The following is a 20,432-nucleotide window of genomic DNA, read 5'->3' on the forward strand; positions in this document are numbered from 1 at the left end:
ATAGGTAGATGAAGGTGGGGGCGAAGGTGATCGATCGGAGAGGAGGGTGGAGCGGTTAGATAGGAAAGACAATGGACAGATCAAGACGGCAGTGCTGAGAAATAAATGGGAGGGGGTGGGGCTGAGTTGGTGGCTTGGGACTAGAATAAGGTAGGCGGAGGGGAAATTAGGAAACTGATGAAATCCACATTAATCCTGTGTGGTTGCAGGGTTCCAAGACGGAAGATGAGGCCTTCTTCATCCAGGGTCAGATGGTTAGGGTTTGGCAATGGAGAAGGCCCAGGACCTGCATGTCCTTTGTGGAGTGGGAGGGGGAGTTGAAGTGTTCAGCTATGGGGTGGTGGGGTTGGTTGGTGTAGGTGTCCCAGAGATTTCTCTGAAATGATCCGCAAGTTGGCATCCTGTCTTCTTGATGTAGAGGAGACCAGATCGGGTGCAGTGGATACAGTAGATGACATTAATGGAGGTACAGATTAAGTTTCTGTTGGATGTGGAAGGATCCTTGGACGGAGGTGAGGGGGGGTGGTGTGGGCGCAGGCTTTGCATTTCCTGCGGTGTCAGGGGAAGGTGCTGGGAGGCGTGGATCTGACAAGGGAGTCGCGGAGGGAATGATCTCTCCAAAACGCTGATAGGGGTGGGGAGGGAAATATATCCCAAGTGGTGGGGTCAGTTTATAGGTGTTGGAAGTGGCGGAGGAAGATGCTATGAATCCAGAGGTTGATGGGATGGAAGGTGAGGATCGGGAGTGTTGTGTCCTTGTTGCCCCTGATGTGGTCTCCTCTACATTGGGGAGACAGTCTGCCAACTTGCAGGTCATTTCATAGAACATCTCTGGAACACCCACACAACAAACCCCACCGCCCTGCGGCTGAACACTTCAACTCGCCCTCCCACTCTACCAGGGACACGCAGGTCCTTGACCGACTCCATTGCCAAATCCTAACCACTCGAAGCCTGGTGGAAGAATGCCTCATCTCGTGTTGGGACCCTGCAACCACATGGGATTAATGTAGATTTCACCAGTTTCCTCATTTCCCCTCCCACTACCTTATCCCAGTCCCAAGCCTCCAACTCAGCACTGCCCTCTTGACCTGTCCATCGTCTTTCCCACCTATCTGCTCCACCCTCCTCTCTGGCATATCATCTTCTCCCCCAGCTTCATCAAGCCTCATTCCTGATGCCTGAACTGTCGATTCTCCTGCTCCTTGGATGCTGCCTGACCTGCTGTGCTTTTCCAGCACCATACTCCTGACTCTATTGATTGACAGAGCAGGCTCAAGGGGCTCAACGGCCTACTCCTGTTCCTATTTCTTATGGTCTTTTGGAAAGGGTAGCCCATGTAATTCAGTTTCTGTCAGCCTAACCTCAGTAGTGAGCAAATTAATTTAATAAAATTTCACCACGTTTAAATTGAGATTTAGAAAAGCACACCTTCATCAATAACAGTCAGCATGGATTTATTAAAGAAAAGGCATGTCTGACTGACCTGATTTCATTTTGTTAGAATGTAGTAAGGAGACTTTGCCTTTTTTGATTTCACCTTCTTGAATTTTAATAAGTACTTACTGCGTGTATCTCCCTTAAACTTTCCACCTCTCACCTTGAATGTGTGACCTCTCATTATTGAATCCCTCACCCTGGACAAAAGCTTGTCTCTATCCATCCTGTCTATACCCTTCATAATTTTGTAGACCTCAATCAGGTTCCCCCCTCAATCTCCTTTTTTCTAATGAAAACAATCCTAACCTACCCAACCTCTCTTCATAGCTAGCACCTTCCATACAGGGCAACATCCTTGTAAACCTTCTCTGCATCCTCTCCAAAGCGTCCACATCCTTTGGTAATGTGGTGACCAGAACTTTACATAGTATTCTAAATGCGGCCAAACCAAAGTCTTGTACAATTTTAACATGACCTGCTAGCTCTTGTACTCAATACCCTGTCAATACCCTATGCTTTCTTGACCACCCTGTGCAGCAACCTTCAGGGTACAATGGACCTGAACTCCCAGATCGCTTTGCTTTTCGCTCTAGAGTTAGACTTCCCAAAATGCATCACCTCACATTTGTCCGGATTGAACTCCATCTGCCACTTCACCGCCCAACTCTCCACTCGATCTATATTCTCCTGTATTCTTTGACAGCCCCTTATGCTATCTGCTTCTCACAATCTTCATGCCATCTGCAAGAATACTGATCAGACCACCAATGCCCTCTTCCAGATCATTTTATGTATATCACAAACAAGAATGGCCCCACCACTGGTCACTTTTCTCCATTTTGACAAACTCCCTTCAACTACTACTCTATGTCTCCTGTTGCTTAACCAGTTATTTATCCACCCAGCTAGAACACCCTTCACACCATGTGACTTCACTTTCTCCATTAGTTTACCATGGAGAACCTTATCAAATGCCTTACTAAAGTCCATGTAGGTAACAAACATCCCTTCCTTCATCAATCAACTTGGTCACTTCCTCTAAGATCTTTATTAAGTTGATAAGGCTTGATCAGCCCCGTACAAACCATGTTGCCTATCACTGATAAGCCCATTCTGTTCCAAATATAAATAGATTCTATCCCTCAGTACCTTCTCCAGCAACTTTCCCAGGCTCACTGGTCTGTATTTACCTGGAATATCCCTACTACCCTTCTTGAACAGGGGAACAACATTAGCAACTCTCCAGTCTTCCGGCACTTCACCTCTGTTTAAGGATGCTCCAAAGATATCTGACAGGGCCCCAGCTATTTCCTCTTTCACCTCTTTCAGCAACCTGGGATAGATCTCATCTAGTCCTGGGGAATTGTCCACCTTAATATCCTTTAGCCTATCCAACACATCTTCCCTCCATATGTAAACGTGATCCAGAGTAAACAAACTTCTATCTCTAATCTCAACATTCATCAAGTCCCTCTCCTCAGTGAACGCTGATGCAAGGTAATCATTGAGAATCTCACCCATTTTCTCAGGTTCGACACACAACCTTCTTTCCTTTTCCTTTAGGGGACCAGCCCTTTCTCTGGTTACCCTCTTGCTTCTTATATAAGAACAAAAGGCCTTGGGATTCTCCTTAATTCTGCTCGCTAAAGTTATCTCATGACCCCTTTTAAGATTAGTCCTCCTCTCCCGATATTCTTCCAAGGCCCGTTCTGTTCTTAGCTGCCTGGACCTTATGTATGCTTCCCTTTTCCTCTTGGCTAGCCGCACGGTTTCTCCTGTCATCCAGGAATCTTGTCTTTCTTATCCCTTGTTTCAAAGTTAAATGCCTATCCTGCACCATCTTTAACCTATCTTTGAAAGCCTCCTACATATCAAATGTGGACTTCAAAAGCTGTGTCCAATCCACATTTCCCAGCTCCTGACTAATTTTGATATAATTGGCCTTGGCCCAGTTGAGTACTAGTGCCTTAAGACCACTCTCATCTTTGTCTACGAGTATTCTAAAACTGAAAGAATTGTGGTCACTATTCCCAAAGAAATCCCCCACTGCAACTTCTACCACCTGACCTGGCTCATTCCCCAATACCAGGTCCAATACGTCCCCTTCACTTGTCGGACTGTTGACACACTGCTCTAGAAAACTTTTCTGGACGTTCCTTACAAATTCTGCCCCATCCAGACCTCTGATACTAAGTGTATCCATCAATGTTGGGAAAATTAAAATCTCCCATCACTACCACCTTGTTGTCTCTACATCTTTCCATAATCTGTTTACCTATTTGTTCTTCTACTTAATGATCACTGTTGGGAGGCTTGTAGTCCATCCTCAACAATGTAACTGCACCCTTCTTATTTCTCAGCTCCATCCATAATGCCTCACTGCTCAAGCCCTCCATAGTGTCCTCCTTTAGTACAGCCGTGATATCATCCCTGACCAGTGATTGCAATAACTTCATACTCCCAGGCACCAATTGAAGCCCTAAGTTTATCTGCCTTACCCACTATACTCCTTGCATTAAAGTATATGCACTTCAGACCACTAGTTCTTTTGCGTTCATCTACTCTCTCTTTTCCTTGGTAATGCTAACTTCATGATCCTTACAGTCTCTAATTTCCACCTCACTGTCTAGTAGTCTTGTCTTCTGGTTCCCAGCCTGCTGCCACATTGGTTTAAACCCTCCCCAACAGTAGTAGCAAAAACTTCCCCAAGGACATTAGTTCCAGTCTGGTTCGGGTGTAGAGCATCTAATTTTGTTATAGTGCCGCCATCCCCAAAACCAGTCCCAATGTCCCACAAATCTGAACCTCTCCCTTCTACACCATCCCTCAAGCCACGTGTTCATCCTGCCTATTCTTTCATTTCTACCCTAGCTAGCACGTGGCACTGGTAGCAATCCCAAGATCATTATCTTTGAGTCCTCCTTTTTAACTTCTCTCCTAGCTCTCTGAATTCTCCCTTAAGGACCTCATCTCATTTTTTAACTTGCATCATCGGTGCCTATATGTACCACGACAACTGGCTGTTCACCCTCCCCTTTTAGAATGCTTTGCAGCCGATCGGTAACATCCCTGACCCGAGCACCTGGGAGACAATATACCGTCCGGGAGTATCGTTTTCGGCCACAGAAATGCGGTGACACCCAAATAAGCACAATAAGTATGAGCGATTACAGGCCAGGGTACTGTGCATGCAAGCATTTCTGGGGTGTTCGCAGGCATTTTCATCCGGTAAGGCTTTTGAAGCTGTCCTATACTACACTCTGGGACAACAATCTCAAAGTTTTTGGGATCAGTGGGAAAGTCCCAAGTGAATCCGAATATAGGTCAGCAGAAAGATAAAATGGTAATAGTTGGCAGAAGGGTTTGTCCTGCAGGGCAAAGGGAGCCACAGTAAATTGTGGCAGTTCTGAGAAACATGGAGGGACAACAGTACCTAGGAGTACATGTTCCACATCTCTGACAGTACTGTGACCAGTGATAAGGTGTTTAGGAAGTCTACAGGATACTTTCTATTGATCAACTTTGGAATGTAAAATTAGGAGTGTTTAGTAGAATTGTATGTTAAAGCTAGTGAGACCTGCAGTTTTGGTCACCTTATTACAGGAAGAATGTGATTGTACTAGAGGGTATACATGTGGGTCCCACACAATACTGGTTTCCTCCAGAACTGCATTTTCTTTGCTATTCCTCTATCTATTCGAAGAGTAATTAAATTCTTTGTTAAATTGCTGCCTTAACAGCAGGAAGAAAAAGATAACTGTAATACTCATCATACAATCACCTAGGCCTTTGGTGCTGTTCCTTGAATTTTTTTTTGTTGCTTTAGTTTCCAGTGGGTTATCTTTTTGTGCGATAAACTGTATCATCAGAAAAACTTAATACAAAAAGAAAAGTTTAATTTCAGCAGCTGCTTTCTGTGTTTAATTTGGCTGCATAACGACTTATGTCATTGCTCAAACTGGTGTATCTGTCCGTACAGATGGAAGTCCTATATCCCCTCACGTTCGGCAAGAAGCTGGATTATTGCATTTTACCAAAGTGACCAAAAGTGATGCTGGACATTACATCTGTATTGCATCAAATAGTCAAGGGGAAATCAAGGCACCGGTGCGTCTTATTGTTGCGGGTAAGACAATTTCTGCCAGTAAACTACCTGCTAATTTTGATCAACCAATTTAACTACAAGTCACACTAGCTGTGGTGGACTTTAAACCCCAGTGCAATTCCTTTATCATAATCTTCATCTCTAATGCAGTCCTTGAAGAATGGAGCCATTTTACCTCAGATAATTTGTCAAATTTAAATGCATTGACATCTGCAAAATCTTTGCTCAAAATATGGGAATAACTATTAAAAGTTGCATTATGTTTCAGACGTAAAACTCAGGAAATAACGTTTTTACTTTAATCAACGAAAGACAAAAGTGGCACATTGTCTAATTTTTACTGTGGTCCATTCTGCAATCTGCTGCCTCTCATGGTTTGAAATAAAAATTGTGTTTAGACAATCTTGACTTCAATCTTTATTGGTCCTCCATGTGGACATGTGGTATGAGACTAAAATCTGCAAATACTAGGGTAGAATGGAATGAAATCTTACTCTAGTTTCTGTTGCAATCTTCTCTTTGATGTAAATGTACCAATCACTCACAAGCATTTGGTAAAAAAATGACATGGGTTGCTTATTAGAAGATATGACTCTTCAGGCAGCATTTACTTGGAAGCAGAGAATATATGTCTGACTTTGGCTTCTGCTGCCTGTGGAGTGACCACAGTAATGGGACAAATATCACGTCGTAAGTGTTTAGTGATTGGTAGCAGTTGACATACACCCTTACATCTACCTCATATCCCAGCAATTCTAACAGATTTGGGAGTACTTGCAGCTGGCAGAAAGCACAAAGAAGAAAATAAATAATTCATTTCACCTGAAATGTTTCCTTTTGATATATTTAAGTGAAGAATTTTTCTCTCAGGAAACATTGCTTTTATGCATTTTTTAAAATCTGTATCTCCCCCCTAGTTTTGCCAACATTCAAGATGGAGCCCGAGAATACTACTGTATACCAGGGATATATTGCAGTGCTAAATTGTCAAGCTATTGGGGAACCACAGCCTAATATTCATTGGAAAGTAAAGGAGAAGATCCTGGAATCCAGCAAGGGCACACAGAGGTAGGAGGTGACTTTCCTGTTAAACTACTGTTAGGCAATATTAACATGAAACAAAAACAAGAGATTGTCAGAGAAATTCAGCATGCTCCACAGAAACTGTAGAGAATAAGTAGAGCTAATGTTTCAAGTCCAATGACCCTTCAGAACGGCTCTGAAGAGGGCTCACAGGACTCAAAATGTTAACTCTGCTTTTTCTCTATAGATGCTGCCAGACCTGCTGAGTTTCTCTAACAATTCCTGTTTTCGTTTCAGATCTTCGGCATCCATAGTTCTTTGTTATATTATAACATGGAGTTCAGTTACTCTGTACAGTCTTGGAACAGTCTTTAAGTCTGTTTGAAAGTGAGGAAAGAACCAAAGAATTGACTTTAAATTTGCCTGGGAAGTATTTGAATCCATGTTTCACCATTCCCAATAGCATTCTTGAAATATGAAAATAACTGTAGAATTGTGGTTGCTGGCTTTACCTTTTGTGGCATTATGTATTATAAGCACCATAAAACAGTGTTGCACTTCTTACTTATTTTTCCTCCTCCTGAGGATTGAGTAAAGTTCTATAGGTTTGTGTTCTTACCTCTAGGTGGTTATTTCTTCTTGTGAAGAACATTGTGACCATTAAAATATTATGGGCATATTGCAACTGATCTTGAATCAAACTTTTATATTCTTTTTTTATCCAGCATCTTATTTACTAAGTTGAACTTACATTCGGTTTCATTTAAAACCTCCATTCAGATAGGAACTAAACCCGTGCCTTTCAAAGTCTGCAGAAATCTTTCACCTATTATGATGTATTTTAGTGATCGTAAACTGCATAAACCATGTGTGGAGTTTGATGTGTATGCCTGCGGGTGCTGTGGCCTGGTGTCTGGAATATTTACATATTATTAAGAAATGTTTCATGGAACCGTTAGACATATGAGAAGACATAGGTTACTGGGCCCATTGAGTCTGTTCTGCCATTATGAGATCATGGCTGATCTGATTGTCCCCAACTCCACTTTCCTGCCTTATTCGCATAAACCTTCATGTCTGCATGCTCTCTCGCGCGCTCTCTCCTGTCAAGTCCCCTAAGAATCTTGTATGTTTCCGAAAGGTCACCTCTGCTCCTTCTAAACTTCAATGAGTACAGGTCCAATCAATTTGATCTTTCCTTATAAGAAAGTCCTTATACCTGGGATCAACCTAGTGAACTGTCTCTGAATTGTCTGAAATGCCTAATGTATATCTTCGCTAACAGGACCAAAACTGTTCACGGTATTTGAGATGTGGTCTGACAGTGTCAGCAAAACGTCCCTATTTTGAACTCCATCCCGTTTGAAATAAAGGTCAGCATTCCATTTGTCTTTCCTATTAGCCACTGGACTTGGTTGCTAGATGTTTGTGATTCACGCACAAGGATCCATAAATCCATGTGCTGCATTTTCTTATAATCTGTCTCCATTAAATAATATTCAGGTTTTCTATTCCTACCAATGTATACATCCTCACACTTTCCCATATTAACCCTTTAACCACTTTTACTTTCTCTTGTACTTTTTCTCCAGTGATGGTTGTTTTTATTCTTGCCCTACCTTTGTGCCCCTTAATTTGTTATTTTTGGAATGTTATTATTGTCTTCTATCATAAAGACTAATACATTTATTCAACTTGTCATCTATTTCTTGGTTCCATGTTATTATTTCCCCCGTATCATTATCTAAGGGGCTTATTTTCACTTTGACTTCTCTTTTTTTTTAACATATTTAAATAAACTCTTGCTTGTTGTCGTGATATTACTTGCTAGTTTACTGTCATAGTTTATTTTGTTCCTTTTCTTGTAATCTTTTGTTGGCTTTAGAAGTTTTCCCAATCCTCTGGTTTACCACCAATCTTTGCCATTCTTTCACCACCAATCTTTTTCTTCTTTCAAATTAATACAATCTTTAACTTCCTTGATTAACTGTGATTAGTTCAGTCCTTCCCAGAAATCACTTTCCTACTAGGATATCTCTTTGCTATGAGTCATGACCTATTTTCTGAAATGTCTACCTTTGCCCATCAACTGTCTTTTCTGCTAAAGTCCTTTCCCTGTCCACTCCAGCCAACTCTGCCCTCACTTCTTTGTGTTAAATTTAAATATATAACGATAATTACAGTCGTTTTCAATCCAAGTTTCTCCCCCTCAAACGGAATGCTAAATTCTACCAAATTTGGTCAGTGTTTCCTTGGAATTTTTTTTAAAAACTCAGATCACTTATTAACCTTGTCTCATTACACACTACCAAATCAAAAATAGCCTGATTGGATCCACAACATATTGTTCCAGGAAACTGTTCCTAATACTCTCTAAATTCTTCCTCATAACTAGCTCTGCCAACTTGATTTTCAAAATATACATGAAGATTAATGTCTCATTACTTCTTTTAACTTAGCAGGCTTGATGTATTTTCCCTTCTGGTTTGTTTATGAATACATTGATTAGGCCACTTTTGGAATATTGTATGCAATTTGGTCTCCTTCCTGTTGGAAGGATGTTGTGAATCTTGAAAGGGGTCAGAAAAGATTTGCAAGGATGTTGCCAGGGTTGGAGGATTTGAGCTACAGGGAGAGGTTGAATAGACTGGGGCTGTTTTCCCTGGAGTGTCGGAGGCTGAGGGGTGACCTTATAGAAGTTTATAAAATCATGAGGGGCATGGATAGGGGGCATAACCAACGTTTAGGGTGTGAGGGGAAAGATTTAAAAAAGACCTAAGGGGCAACGTTTTCACGCAGAGCATGGTACATGTATGGACTGAGCTGTCAGAGGAAGTGGTGAAGGCTGGTACAATTACAGTGTTTAAAAGGCATCTGGATGGGTATATGAATAACAAGGGTTTGGAGGGATATGGGCCGTGTGCTGGCAGATGGGACTAGATAGGTTTGGGATATCTGGTCTGCATGGACTAGTTGGACCAAAGGGTCTGTTTCCATGCTGTATATCTCTATGACTCTATGACTGTGTGACTTTACCACAGGGTACAGAAAGTGGCAAATGGGTCCTTGGTAATCTATGATGTCAGTGCAGAGGATAGTGGGAAATACACCTGCATTGCTGGCAACAATTGCAGCATCCAGCACAGAGATGCTTTCCTCTATGTTGTTGGTGAGTAATGGTTACTGCTTTACTACTGTTATTCTCAAAACTTTATACTTTTACATTGGTTTGAAACTCACAAAAACAATCCCAAATTATCTTTGTTTTTCTCATGTTCCTGCAGACAAACCAGCCATTCTCGATGGAAGTGAAAACCAGCACACTCCATACAAAATGATCCAGACTATTGGACTATCTGTTGGAGCTGCAGTAGCTTACATTATTATTGTGTTAGGTCTAATGTTCTTTTGCAAAAAAAGACGAAAAGCAAAGAGGTTGCACAAGTGTCCAGAAGGAGAAGAACCTGAAATGGAGGTTCTGAATGGTAAGGTTCATGTGAAGATGAGTATATTTTAATTGGAGGGTTGGTTTATTTTGAAGATGCCATCTTGAAGTGTGGTTGTGAAGTTCTAATACCAGGATTCCGATTCCTTTTTTCTTCCTTGCTCTTCCCAAGCAAAAAGGAACGACTAGATTTGGCAGATGTCAGCGTCAGAGTAAAGAAGAAAGCTCAATTTAAATAATATAAAAGAAAACTGAATAGGAAATAAAAGGGGAAAAGTTTGTGTAGGGAAAATAAAATAATTTGTCATTGATTTAAGCCTTAATTTGAGGATGATGATAGAATCCCTACAGTGTGGAAGCAGGCCACTGAAGAGCATCCCACCCAGACCCTATCCCTACTCTTATACCTGTAACACAGCATTTAGCAAGACTAATCCACCTAGCCTGCACATCTGTGGACTTTGGGAGGAATCTGGAGCACTTGGTTAAACCTGTGCAGACATGGGGAGAATGTGTGGACTTTGCACAGACAGTTGCTTGAGGCTAGGTCCCTGGCACTATGAGGCAGCACTGCTAACAACTGAGTCACCGTGCTGCCATCTGCTCATGGTCATGAGTTTCTGCCATAACTGAATAGACTGATATAGACCTACAGAACTTTGTGCACATGGGGGCAGTGTGTCCCACGAAGTAGTGGGATCTGGAGTGCGGGAAATAATTCCATTTCGTTTTTGCTCCTGCTCTACCTTATCATTAAGGCATTTGGATTCAAACCATGATGCAGTTTGGTGGACAGAGGTTCACCATTTTGAACAATTGGTAGTAAGCTCTTCCTATTCATTAATAGCAAACTTGCCATGCTTCAAGGATAGCATTGAAGTGTCAGTCTAGCACTTGTTCTCCCCTAGAATGCTGATCTTTTGAGAATTGAGTAGCAAGACTTGGCTGGAGAGAGGCTTTTCAGCCATATGGATGTGCTAACAATTTTGCAGGAGGATGCTAGCATGTGATAATTTTTCTGCTGAATCCAAAGATTGCAGCAGAGGCATTGCTGTTGGAATTTCTCTCATGATGTTGTTTTGCTGCTAGACAGCCCAGGTCTCATTGCAGAACAGAAGGAACTGTTCTATACACTAATGTACTTCTTTCAGTCTTCAGAGATCTCCGTTATTAAAGCACTCACTGCTATAGGTTGTAGAAGGCTGTGCCTAAGAAAATCCAGAGTTTCACAATTTACTGAGTCAAATGCTTTTGTCAGATTGATGGGTGAAATGAGGAGCTCCTGATGTTGCTCTTGATAATTTGTCTTTGTCGGCAGGCTAATCTAGCAAATGTTAGAGGTTCTTCTTGAGAGTCTAAAATCTCAGCCTTGATTGTAGGCAATGAAATAGTGGATCAGCCATGATTATCATAGAATCCCTACAGTGTGAAAACAGGCCATTTGGCCTAACAAGTCCACAGCGACCCTCAGAGTATCTCACCCAGACCCATTCCCCTACTCTATTACTCTACATTTCCTATAATTTCCTGAAGAAGGGCCTGTGCCCGAAACGTCGAGTCTCCTGTTCCCTGGATGCTGCCTGACCTGCTGTGCTGTTCCAGCAATAAAGTTTCAACTTTGATCTCCAGCATCTGCAGACCTCACTTTCTCCTCGAAGATTTCCTATAATGCACCTAATCTACACATCCCTGAACACTATGGGCAATTTAGCATGGCCAATTCACCTAGCCTTTGGACTTTGGGAGGAAACCCACGCAGACACTGGGAGAATGTGCACATTTTCAATGGTGAGATAGGCTCATCTGGCTGAATGGTGTAATGCTGTTCTTACATTCCGAATAATCTGCTCACTTAGGTGAAGTTTGAGTTCCATTACTACAGCTCAGGTGCTAACCAGAAGGTGCAGGATCAGTTCATTCCAAAGAGGAAGAAAGATCCTAAGGGGAGGCAGGAGCAGCCTTGGCTGACGAGGGAGGTTAAGGACTGTATAAAGATAAAAGAGAAGAAGTATAACAAAGCAAAGATGAGTGGGAAGCCCGAGGACTGGGAAACTTTTAAAGAGCAACAGAGAATAACTAAAAAGGCAATGCATGGAGAAAAAATGAGGAATGAAGGCAAACTGGCCAAAAATATAGAGGAGGATAGTAAAAGCTTTTTTAGGTATGTGAAAAGAAAAAAAAAGTTAAGACTAAAGTTGGGCCCTTGAAGACAGAAATGGGTAAATTTATTAGGGGGAACAAGGAAATGGCAGAAGAGTTGAATAGGTACTTTGGATCTGACTTCACTGGGGAAGATGCAAGCAATCTCCCAGATGTAATAGTGGCTGAATGACCTGGGGTAATGGATGAACTGAAGGGAATTTATATTAGGCAGGAAATGGTGTTGAATAGATTGTTAGGTCTGAAGGCTGATAGGTGCCTGGGACCTGATGGCCTGCATCCCAGGGTACTTAAGGAGGTGGCTCTAGAAATCGTGGACGCATTGGTAATCATTTTCCAATGTTTTATAGATTCAGGATCAGTTTCTGCGGATTGGAGGGTGGCTAATGTTGTCCCACTTTTCAAGAAGGGAAGGAGAGAGAAAACAGGGAATTATAGACCGGTTAGCCTGATGTCAGTGGTGGGAAAGATGCTGGAGTCCATTATAAAAGATGAAATTACAACTCATTTGGATAGCAGTAACAGGATAGGTCAGAGTCAGCATGGATTTACGAAGGGGAAATCGTGCTTCACTAATCTTCTGGAATTTTTTGAGGATGTAACTATGAAGATAGACAAGGGAGAGCTAGTGGATGTAGTGGAAAGCCTTTGATAATGTCCCACATAAGAGAATAGTGAGCAAAATTAGGGCATTGGGGGCAAAATACTGACTTGGATTAAAAATTGGCTTACTGACAGGAAGCAAAGAGTAGTGATAAACGAGTCCCTTTCGGAATGGCAGGCGGTGACGAGTGGGGTACCACAAGGTTTGGTGCTGGGACTGCAGCTGTTTACAATGTACATTAATGATATAGATGAAGGCATTAAAAGTAATATTAGCAAATTTGTTGATGACACAAAGCTGGGTAGCCAGGTGAAATGTGAGGAGGATGTTATGACAATACAGGGTGATTTGGACAGGCTAGGTGAGTGGACGGATGCATGACACATGCAGTTTAATGTGGATAAATGTGTGGTTATCCACTTTGGTGGCAAGAACAGGAAGGCAGATTACTACCTAAAATAAGTTAAGTTAGGTAAAGGGGAAGTACAACAAGATCTTGATGTTCTCGTACATCAGTCAATGAAAGCAAGCATGCAGGCACAGCAGGCAGTAAAGAAAGCTAATAGCATGCTGGCCTTCATAACAAGAGGAATTGAGTATAGGACCAAGAGGTCCTTCTGCAGCTGTACAGGGCCCTGGTGAGACTGCACTTGGAGTAGTGTGTGTGGTTTTGGTCTCCAAGTTTGAGGAAGGACATTCTGGCTATTGAGGGAGTGCAGCATAGGTTCACGAGGTCAATTCCCGGAATGGTGGGACTATTGTTGAAAGATTGGGCGACTGGGCTTGTATACCCTTGAGTTTAGAAGGTTGAGAGGCGATCTGTTTGAGACATATAAGATTATTAAAGGATTGGACATTTTGGAGGCAGGAAGCATGTTTCCGCTAATGGGTGAGTCCAGAATCAGGGAACACAGTTTAAAAATAAGGAGTAGGCCATTTAGAACAGAGTTGAGAAGAAACTTCTTCACCCAGAGTATGATGGATATATGGAATGCTCTGCCCCAGAAGGCAGTAGAGGCCAAGTCTCTGGATACTTTCAAGAAATAGATGGATAAAGCTCTTAGAGATAGTTGAATCAAGGGTTATGGAGATAAGGCAGGAACAGGATATTGATTGTGGATGATCAGCCATGATCATAATGATTGGTGGTGCTGGCTCGAAGGGCTGAATGGTCTACTCCTGCACCTATTGTCTATTGTCTATTTACAGTCATTGTTCAAATATGGACAAAAGAGCTTAATACCAGAGATGAGATAAGAGTGACTACCTTGATATCAGCATAGGAACAGGAGTTAGCCATCCAGCTTCCCAAGCCTGTTCTACCATTCAATGAGATCATGACTAATCTGTGGCCTAACTCCATATACCTGCTTTGAGGCCATTTCTCTTAATACTTTTGCTTAACAAGAATGTATCTCTCTCATTTTAAAATCAACAAAAAGTCTAGCATCAACTGTCAGTTGTGAAAGAGAGTTTCAAACCTCCTGCAGCCATTATATAGAAATGCTTCCAATGTCTTTCCTGAATGGTCTGGCCATAATTTTTAGACTATGCCCCCAGATCTAGAATACCCAAGCACTGGAAATAGTTTATCTACCCTGTCTTTTCCTGCTAATATTTTGAAGACTCCAGTCAGACCACCCTATAACTTTTCAAGTTCTAGAAAAAACAGATCTAAGTCGTATAATCTCTCCTCTTAACTTAATCCCTGATGTCCAAGTATTGCTCTTGTAAACCTACAATGTACTCTGTCTAAGGCCAGTATGTCTTTCCTAAGGTGAGGTGCCCAGATCTGCTATCAGCATTCCAAGTGGAGTTTAACCAAGGTTTTGTATAGCTGCAGAATAACTTCTGTATCCTTATATTCCAGTCCTCTAAATGTAGAGGCTCAGCATTCCATTAGCTTTCTTCCTTATTTCCTACATCTGTTTGTGACATTTTAAAGATCAATGCACCTGAAGCCCCAAGACTCTTTGGACATCCACAGTATTTCACTTCTTACCACCGAGAAAGCACCGTAATCTATCCTTTATCAGTCCAAAATAGATAACCTAACACTTACATTGGAATGCATCTGCTGCAGTTTTGCCCCATTTACCTAGTCAATCAATATCCCTTTGTAATTTGATCTAATCATCTACAATATCTAAATGGTCACAAAACATTTTATGCCGTAATCCAAATCATTAATAAATAATGTGAACAACTGATGCCCGAACACATCCTTGTGGGACAACATGAGTCACTACCTGCAAATTTGAGTACCTACGTATTATGCCTACATTCTGTTACCTGCCACTCAAGCAACTTCCCAGCCATGTCTACAATTTGTCCTCAAGTCAGTGGCCTACTACCTTAGTTGTCTGTCTCTTATGTCGGTCTTTATCACATGCCTTTTGGAAATCTGTATAAACAACGCCCACAGACATTCCCCTGTCCACTACCTTATTCATGACTTCAAAAATTCAGTAAAATTTGTTACGGATGATGTATTTGTCTTGAATCCATGTTTGCTTTCCCTATTAACTGAAAATTTTCAAGGTGTTCAATTACCCTATCTTTGACTATAAAATAAGATCAAAGTAAGGATGTTTGCTGAATCTTGGTAACGTTCAGCACCATTTGTGAATTTTAAAAATTAATTTGTGGAATGTGGGTGTTGCTAGCTGGCCAACATTTATTACCTTTACCTGGTTGCTCCTGAGAAAGTGGTGGTGAGCTGACCTCTTGAACTGTTGCAGTCCATCTGCTGTGGGTTGACCCACAGTGTCGTGAGGGAGTGAATTCCAGGATGTTAACCCAGCAACACTGAAGGAATGGTGATATATTTCCTAGGAGAAAGCGAGGACTGCAGATGCTGGAGACCAGAGTTGAAAAGTGTGGTGCTGGAAAAGCGCAGCAGGCCAGGCAGCATCCGAGGAGCAGGAGAATCAGCGTTTCGGGCATAAGCCCTTCCTCAGGAATGAGGCTGGTGTGCCAAGCGGGCTGAGATAAAAGGTGGGGGGGGGGAATTTATGGGAGGGGCACTGGGAATACGATAGGTGGAAGGAGGTGAGGGTGAGGGTGATAGGCCGGAGAGGGGGTGAGGGCGGAGAGGTCGGGAAGAAGATTGCAGGTCAAGAGGGCGGTGCTGAATCCGGGCATTGGGACTGAGATAAGGTCGGGGGAGGGAAAATGAGGAAGCTGGAGAAATCTACATTCATCCCATGTGGTTGGAGGGTTCCTAGGCGGAAGATGAGGCGCTCTTCCTCCAGGCATCGTGTGGTTAGGGGCTGGCGATGGAGGAGGCCAAGGACCTGCATGTCCTTGGCAGAGTGGGAGGGGGAGTTAAAGTGTTCAGCCACGGGGCGGTTGGGTTGGTTGGTGCAGGTGTCCCAGAGGTGTTTCCTGAAACGTTCCGCAAGTAGTCGGCCTGTTTCCCCAATGTAGAGGAGACCACATCGGGTGCAGCGGATACAGTAAATGATATGTGTAGAGGTGCAGGTGAACTTCCAACCCAACCTCCACTCCCGGCACCTTCCCCTGCAACCTCAAGAAGTGCAAAACTTGCGCCCACACCTCCCCCCTCATCTCCCTCCAAGGCCCCAATGGATCATTCCATATCTGTCGCAAATTCACCTGCACCTCCACACACACCCCCTACCTTTTATATCAGCCCGCTTGGCACAACAGCCTCAATCCTGAAGAAGGGCTTATGCTCGAAACGTCGATTTCCTGCTCCTCGGATGCTGCCTGACCTGCTGCGCTTTTCCAGCACCACACTTTTCAACTCTGATATATTTCCAAGTCAGGGTGGTGAGTGGCTTAGAGGAGAACTTGAAGGTGGCGGTGTTCCCCTGTATCTGCTGCACTTGTCCTTCTAGTTGAAAGTGGTCGAAGGTTTGGAAGGTGTTTAAGCATCTTTGGTAAATTTCTGCAGTGCATCTTGTAGGTAGTAGTACACGCTGCTGCTATTGAGTGTTGGTGGAGAGAGTAGATGTTTGTGGAGGTGTTGCCAATTAAGTGGGCTGGTTTGTTTTTGCCCAAAATGTCGATTTTCCTGCTCCTCAGATGCTGCCTGACCTGCTGTGCTTTTCCAGCACCACTCTAATCTCAACTCTAATCTCCAGCATCTGCACCTCCTTCACCTATTTATGTGGCAAGTCCAGTTGAGTTTCTGATCAATGGTAACCTGCAGGATGTTGATAGTGGGCATTTTGTGATGGTAACAAAATGGAATGTCAAGGGACGGTGGTTAGATTGTCTGTTCTTGGTGATGGTCATAGCCTGGCAGTTGTATAACGCAAAGTTTACTTGAAGACTCTGATACTGAACCTTGTCCAAATTCAGTAAGACATGAGCGATATCCTTGTCTTGGAATAAAAAGTAGCAAGTAACACGTGTTCCACACACCTTCCAGGTAATGGTCATCTCCAACAAGAGAGAATCTACGCATGGACCCCTGACATTCAGTGGCATTACCATCACTGAATCCTGCAGTACTTGATACACTGGGATGTTATGTTGACTAGCCATGTATGTTCTGTGGCTACAGGAATAGGTCAGAAGCAAAGAGTCCTGCTTCGAGTAACTCACCACCTTACTCCCCCAAGCCTTTCAACCATCTATAAGATACAAGTCAGGAGGGTGATGGAATACTCCCTGCTTGCCTGGATGAATGCAGTTTCAACAACATTCAAGAAACTTGATGCCATGCAGCAGAAAGCAGCCGCATGATTGGCACCATGACCCTCCCTACACTACTGGTGCACAGTAGTAACATTGTGTCACATCTGCAAAGTGCATTGCAGAAATTTACCAAGACTCCTTAGACAACATGTTTCAAACCCATGATCACTTGCATTTTGAAGTACAAGGGCAATAGAACATGGGAACACCACCTGCAAGATCCCCTACAAGCCATTCACCACCTTGACTTGGAAATATGTGCTATTTCTTCAGCATCACCTTGCTAAAATCCTGCAAGTTCATCCTGATGGTATTGAGGTTTTACCTGCAGCAAATGGGCTAATGTGTTTCAAGAAGGCAGCTCGCCACTATCTTCTCAAGGACAGCTACGGATGAACAATAAATGCTGGCCCAGCCAACGACGCCCACGTCCCTTTGTATGCAATTTTAAGATAGTTTAGCTCTTATTTTCTGTAAATTAAATCGTGGGGGCATGGGTTCAGTTGCATGGAAAATTATGGAAAAAATTAAAATGGGGAGGGCTCAGCAGAGGTCAAAGTTTCCAGAACAATAAGATGGAGTATGGAAAGGATTAGGACTAAAATTTCAGATACAGCTGATAAGCAGACGTTTGAAAAGGGGAACAATCATTGCAGGGCTGAGGGTGTTGTACTCAAATGTACACAGTACAGAGGAACTTCGATTATCCGAATACCAATTATCCGAAAATTGGATTATCCGAAGGAGATCTCGAGGTGCCGACAGAAACATTACATCAAAGACGTGTGTCCAACGCTGTTCGAGTCTTGTGTTTACAGTGATTAAAAGTGCTGCCAAGAACAGTCCTGGACTGACGGGAGCACATACACCGTCTCTAAATGGCTGACTTCTCTCTCCCCACACTTTCCCTGGAGTTCTACACAGGCATGTACCTTAAACCCCCTTTCCCCAGATAATCTCTCTAACATTGTCCTGTAAAGGCAGCAGCCATCTTGTTGGTGTCTAGTCAGGCTGCCCCGGAGAGGGGGTGGGGGCAGATGTTGGGCAGGGGCGGACGGATGGGGCAGGGATGGCGTTGCGAGAGGCGTGGGGGTGCTGGGGGTCGGGCGGGGGTGGCGTTGGACAGGGTTGGAGGGGCGGGCGGGGGGGGGTGGTGTTGGGGACGGGGGCTCACGCATAGTGTGCTGCTGCCTAGTCTGAACAGGGAGCAGACCTAATAGAAAACTCCGAGCCCCAGAGGAAAGGGATTGAATCGATTAACCGAATAATCAATTATCTGAATGTAATAGAGTCATAGAGATGTACAGCATGGAAACAGACCCTTCGGTCCAACCCATCCATGCCGACCAAATATCCCAATCCAATCTAGTCCCACCTGCCAGCACCAGCCCATATCCCTCCAAACCCTTCCTATTCATGTACCCATCTAAATACCTCTTACATGTTGCAATTGTACCAGCCTACACCACATCCTCTGGCAGCTCATTCCATACACGTACCACCCTCTGCATGAAAAAACTGCCCCTTAGGTCTCTTTTATTTCTTTCCCCTCTCACCGTAAACCTATGCCCTCTAGTTCTGGACTCCCTGACCCCAGGGAAAAGACTTTGTCTATTTATCCTATCCATGCCCCTCATAATTTTATAAGGTCACCCCTCAGCCTCCGACGCTCCAGGGAAAACAGCCCCAGCCTGTTCAGACTCTCCCTGTAACTCAGATCCTCCAGCCCTGGCAACATCCTTGTAAATCTTTTCTGAACCTTTTCACGTTTCACAACAACTTTCCGATAGGAAGGAGACCAGAATTGCACGCAATATTCCAACAGTGGCCTAACCAATGTCCTGTACAGCCGTAACCTGACCTCCCAACTCCTGTACTCAATACTCTGACCAACAAAGGAAAGCATACCAAACGCCTTCTTCACTTTCCTTTCTACCTGCGACTCCACTTTCAAGGAGCTTTGAACCTGCACTCCAAGGTCTCTTTGTTCAGCAACACTCCTTAGGACCTTATCATTAAGTGTATAAGTCCTGCTAAGATTTGCTTTCCCAAAATGCAGCACCTTGCATTTATCTGAATTAAACTCCCTCTGCCACTTCTCAGCCCATTGGCCCATCTGGTCAAGATCCTGTTATAATCTGAGGTCACCCTCTTCGCTGTCCGCTACACTCTAATTTTGGTGTCATCTACAAAATTACTAACTGTACCTCTTAAGCTCGCATCCAAATCATTTATGTAAATGACAACAAGTAGAGGGCCCAGCACCGATCCTTGTGGCACTCCACTGGTCACAGGCCTCCAGTATGAAAGACAACCCTCCACCACCCACCCTTTACCTTTGAGCCAGTTCTGTATCCAAATGGCTCGTTTCTCTGTATTCCATGAGATCTAACTTTGCTAATCAGTCTCCCATGGGGAACCTTGTCGAACACCTTACTGGAGTCCATATAGATCACATCTACTGCTCTGCCCTCATCAATCATCTTTGTTACTTCTTCAAAAAACTCAATCAAGTTTGTGAGACATGATTTCCCACCCACAAAGCCATGTTGACTATCCCTAATCAGTCCTTGCCTTTCCAAATACATGTACATCCTGTCCCTCAGGATTCCCTCCAACAACTTGCCCACCACCGAGGTCAGGCTCACTGGTCTATAGTTCCCTGGGTTGTCTTTATTGCCCTTCTTAAACAGTGGCACCACGTTTGCCAACCTCCAGTCTTCCAGCACCTCACCTGTGACTATCGATGATACAAATGTCTCAGTAAGAGGCCCAGCAATCACTTCTCTAGCTTCCCACAGAGTTCTCGGGTACATCTGATCAGTTCATGGGGATTTATCCACTTTGAACATTTTGCAAGATGTCACCATGTATTTCCCTACAGTCTGTATCTTCCAAATCCTTTTCCACAATAAATACTGATACAAAATATTCATTTAGTATCTCCCCCATATTCTGTGGCTCCACACAAAGGCCACCTTGCTGAT

At 43.3% G+C, this 20,432-nt stretch overlaps 1 protein-coding gene across 1 annotated transcript in view; it reads left to right on the forward strand.

Moving 5' to 3' along the window:
- The window catches only part of ptk7b (protein tyrosine kinase 7b), a gene marked incomplete at its 5' end in the record, with an annotated part of 122,682 nt that overhangs the window by 55,169 nt on the left and 47,081 nt on the right, over positions 1 to 20,432 (forward strand). Inside the window, 4 exons of the mRNA XM_043687347.1 lie at positions 5,420 to 5,566; positions 6,463 to 6,613; positions 9,610 to 9,737; positions 9,853 to 10,053. Of these exons, the coding sequence (XP_043543282.1) occupies positions 5,420 to 5,566; positions 6,463 to 6,613; positions 9,610 to 9,737; positions 9,853 to 10,053 (627 nt within the window). The remainder of the gene's footprint in view (positions 1 to 5,419; positions 5,567 to 6,462; positions 6,614 to 9,609; positions 9,738 to 9,852; positions 10,054 to 20,432) is intronic.

This window comes from Chiloscyllium plagiosum, chromosome 3 (assembly GCF_004010195.1).
Source record: "Chiloscyllium plagiosum isolate BGI_BamShark_2017 chromosome 3, ASM401019v2, whole genome shotgun sequence".
NCBI lineage: Eukaryota > Metazoa > Chordata > Chondrichthyes > Orectolobiformes > Hemiscylliidae > Chiloscyllium > Chiloscyllium plagiosum.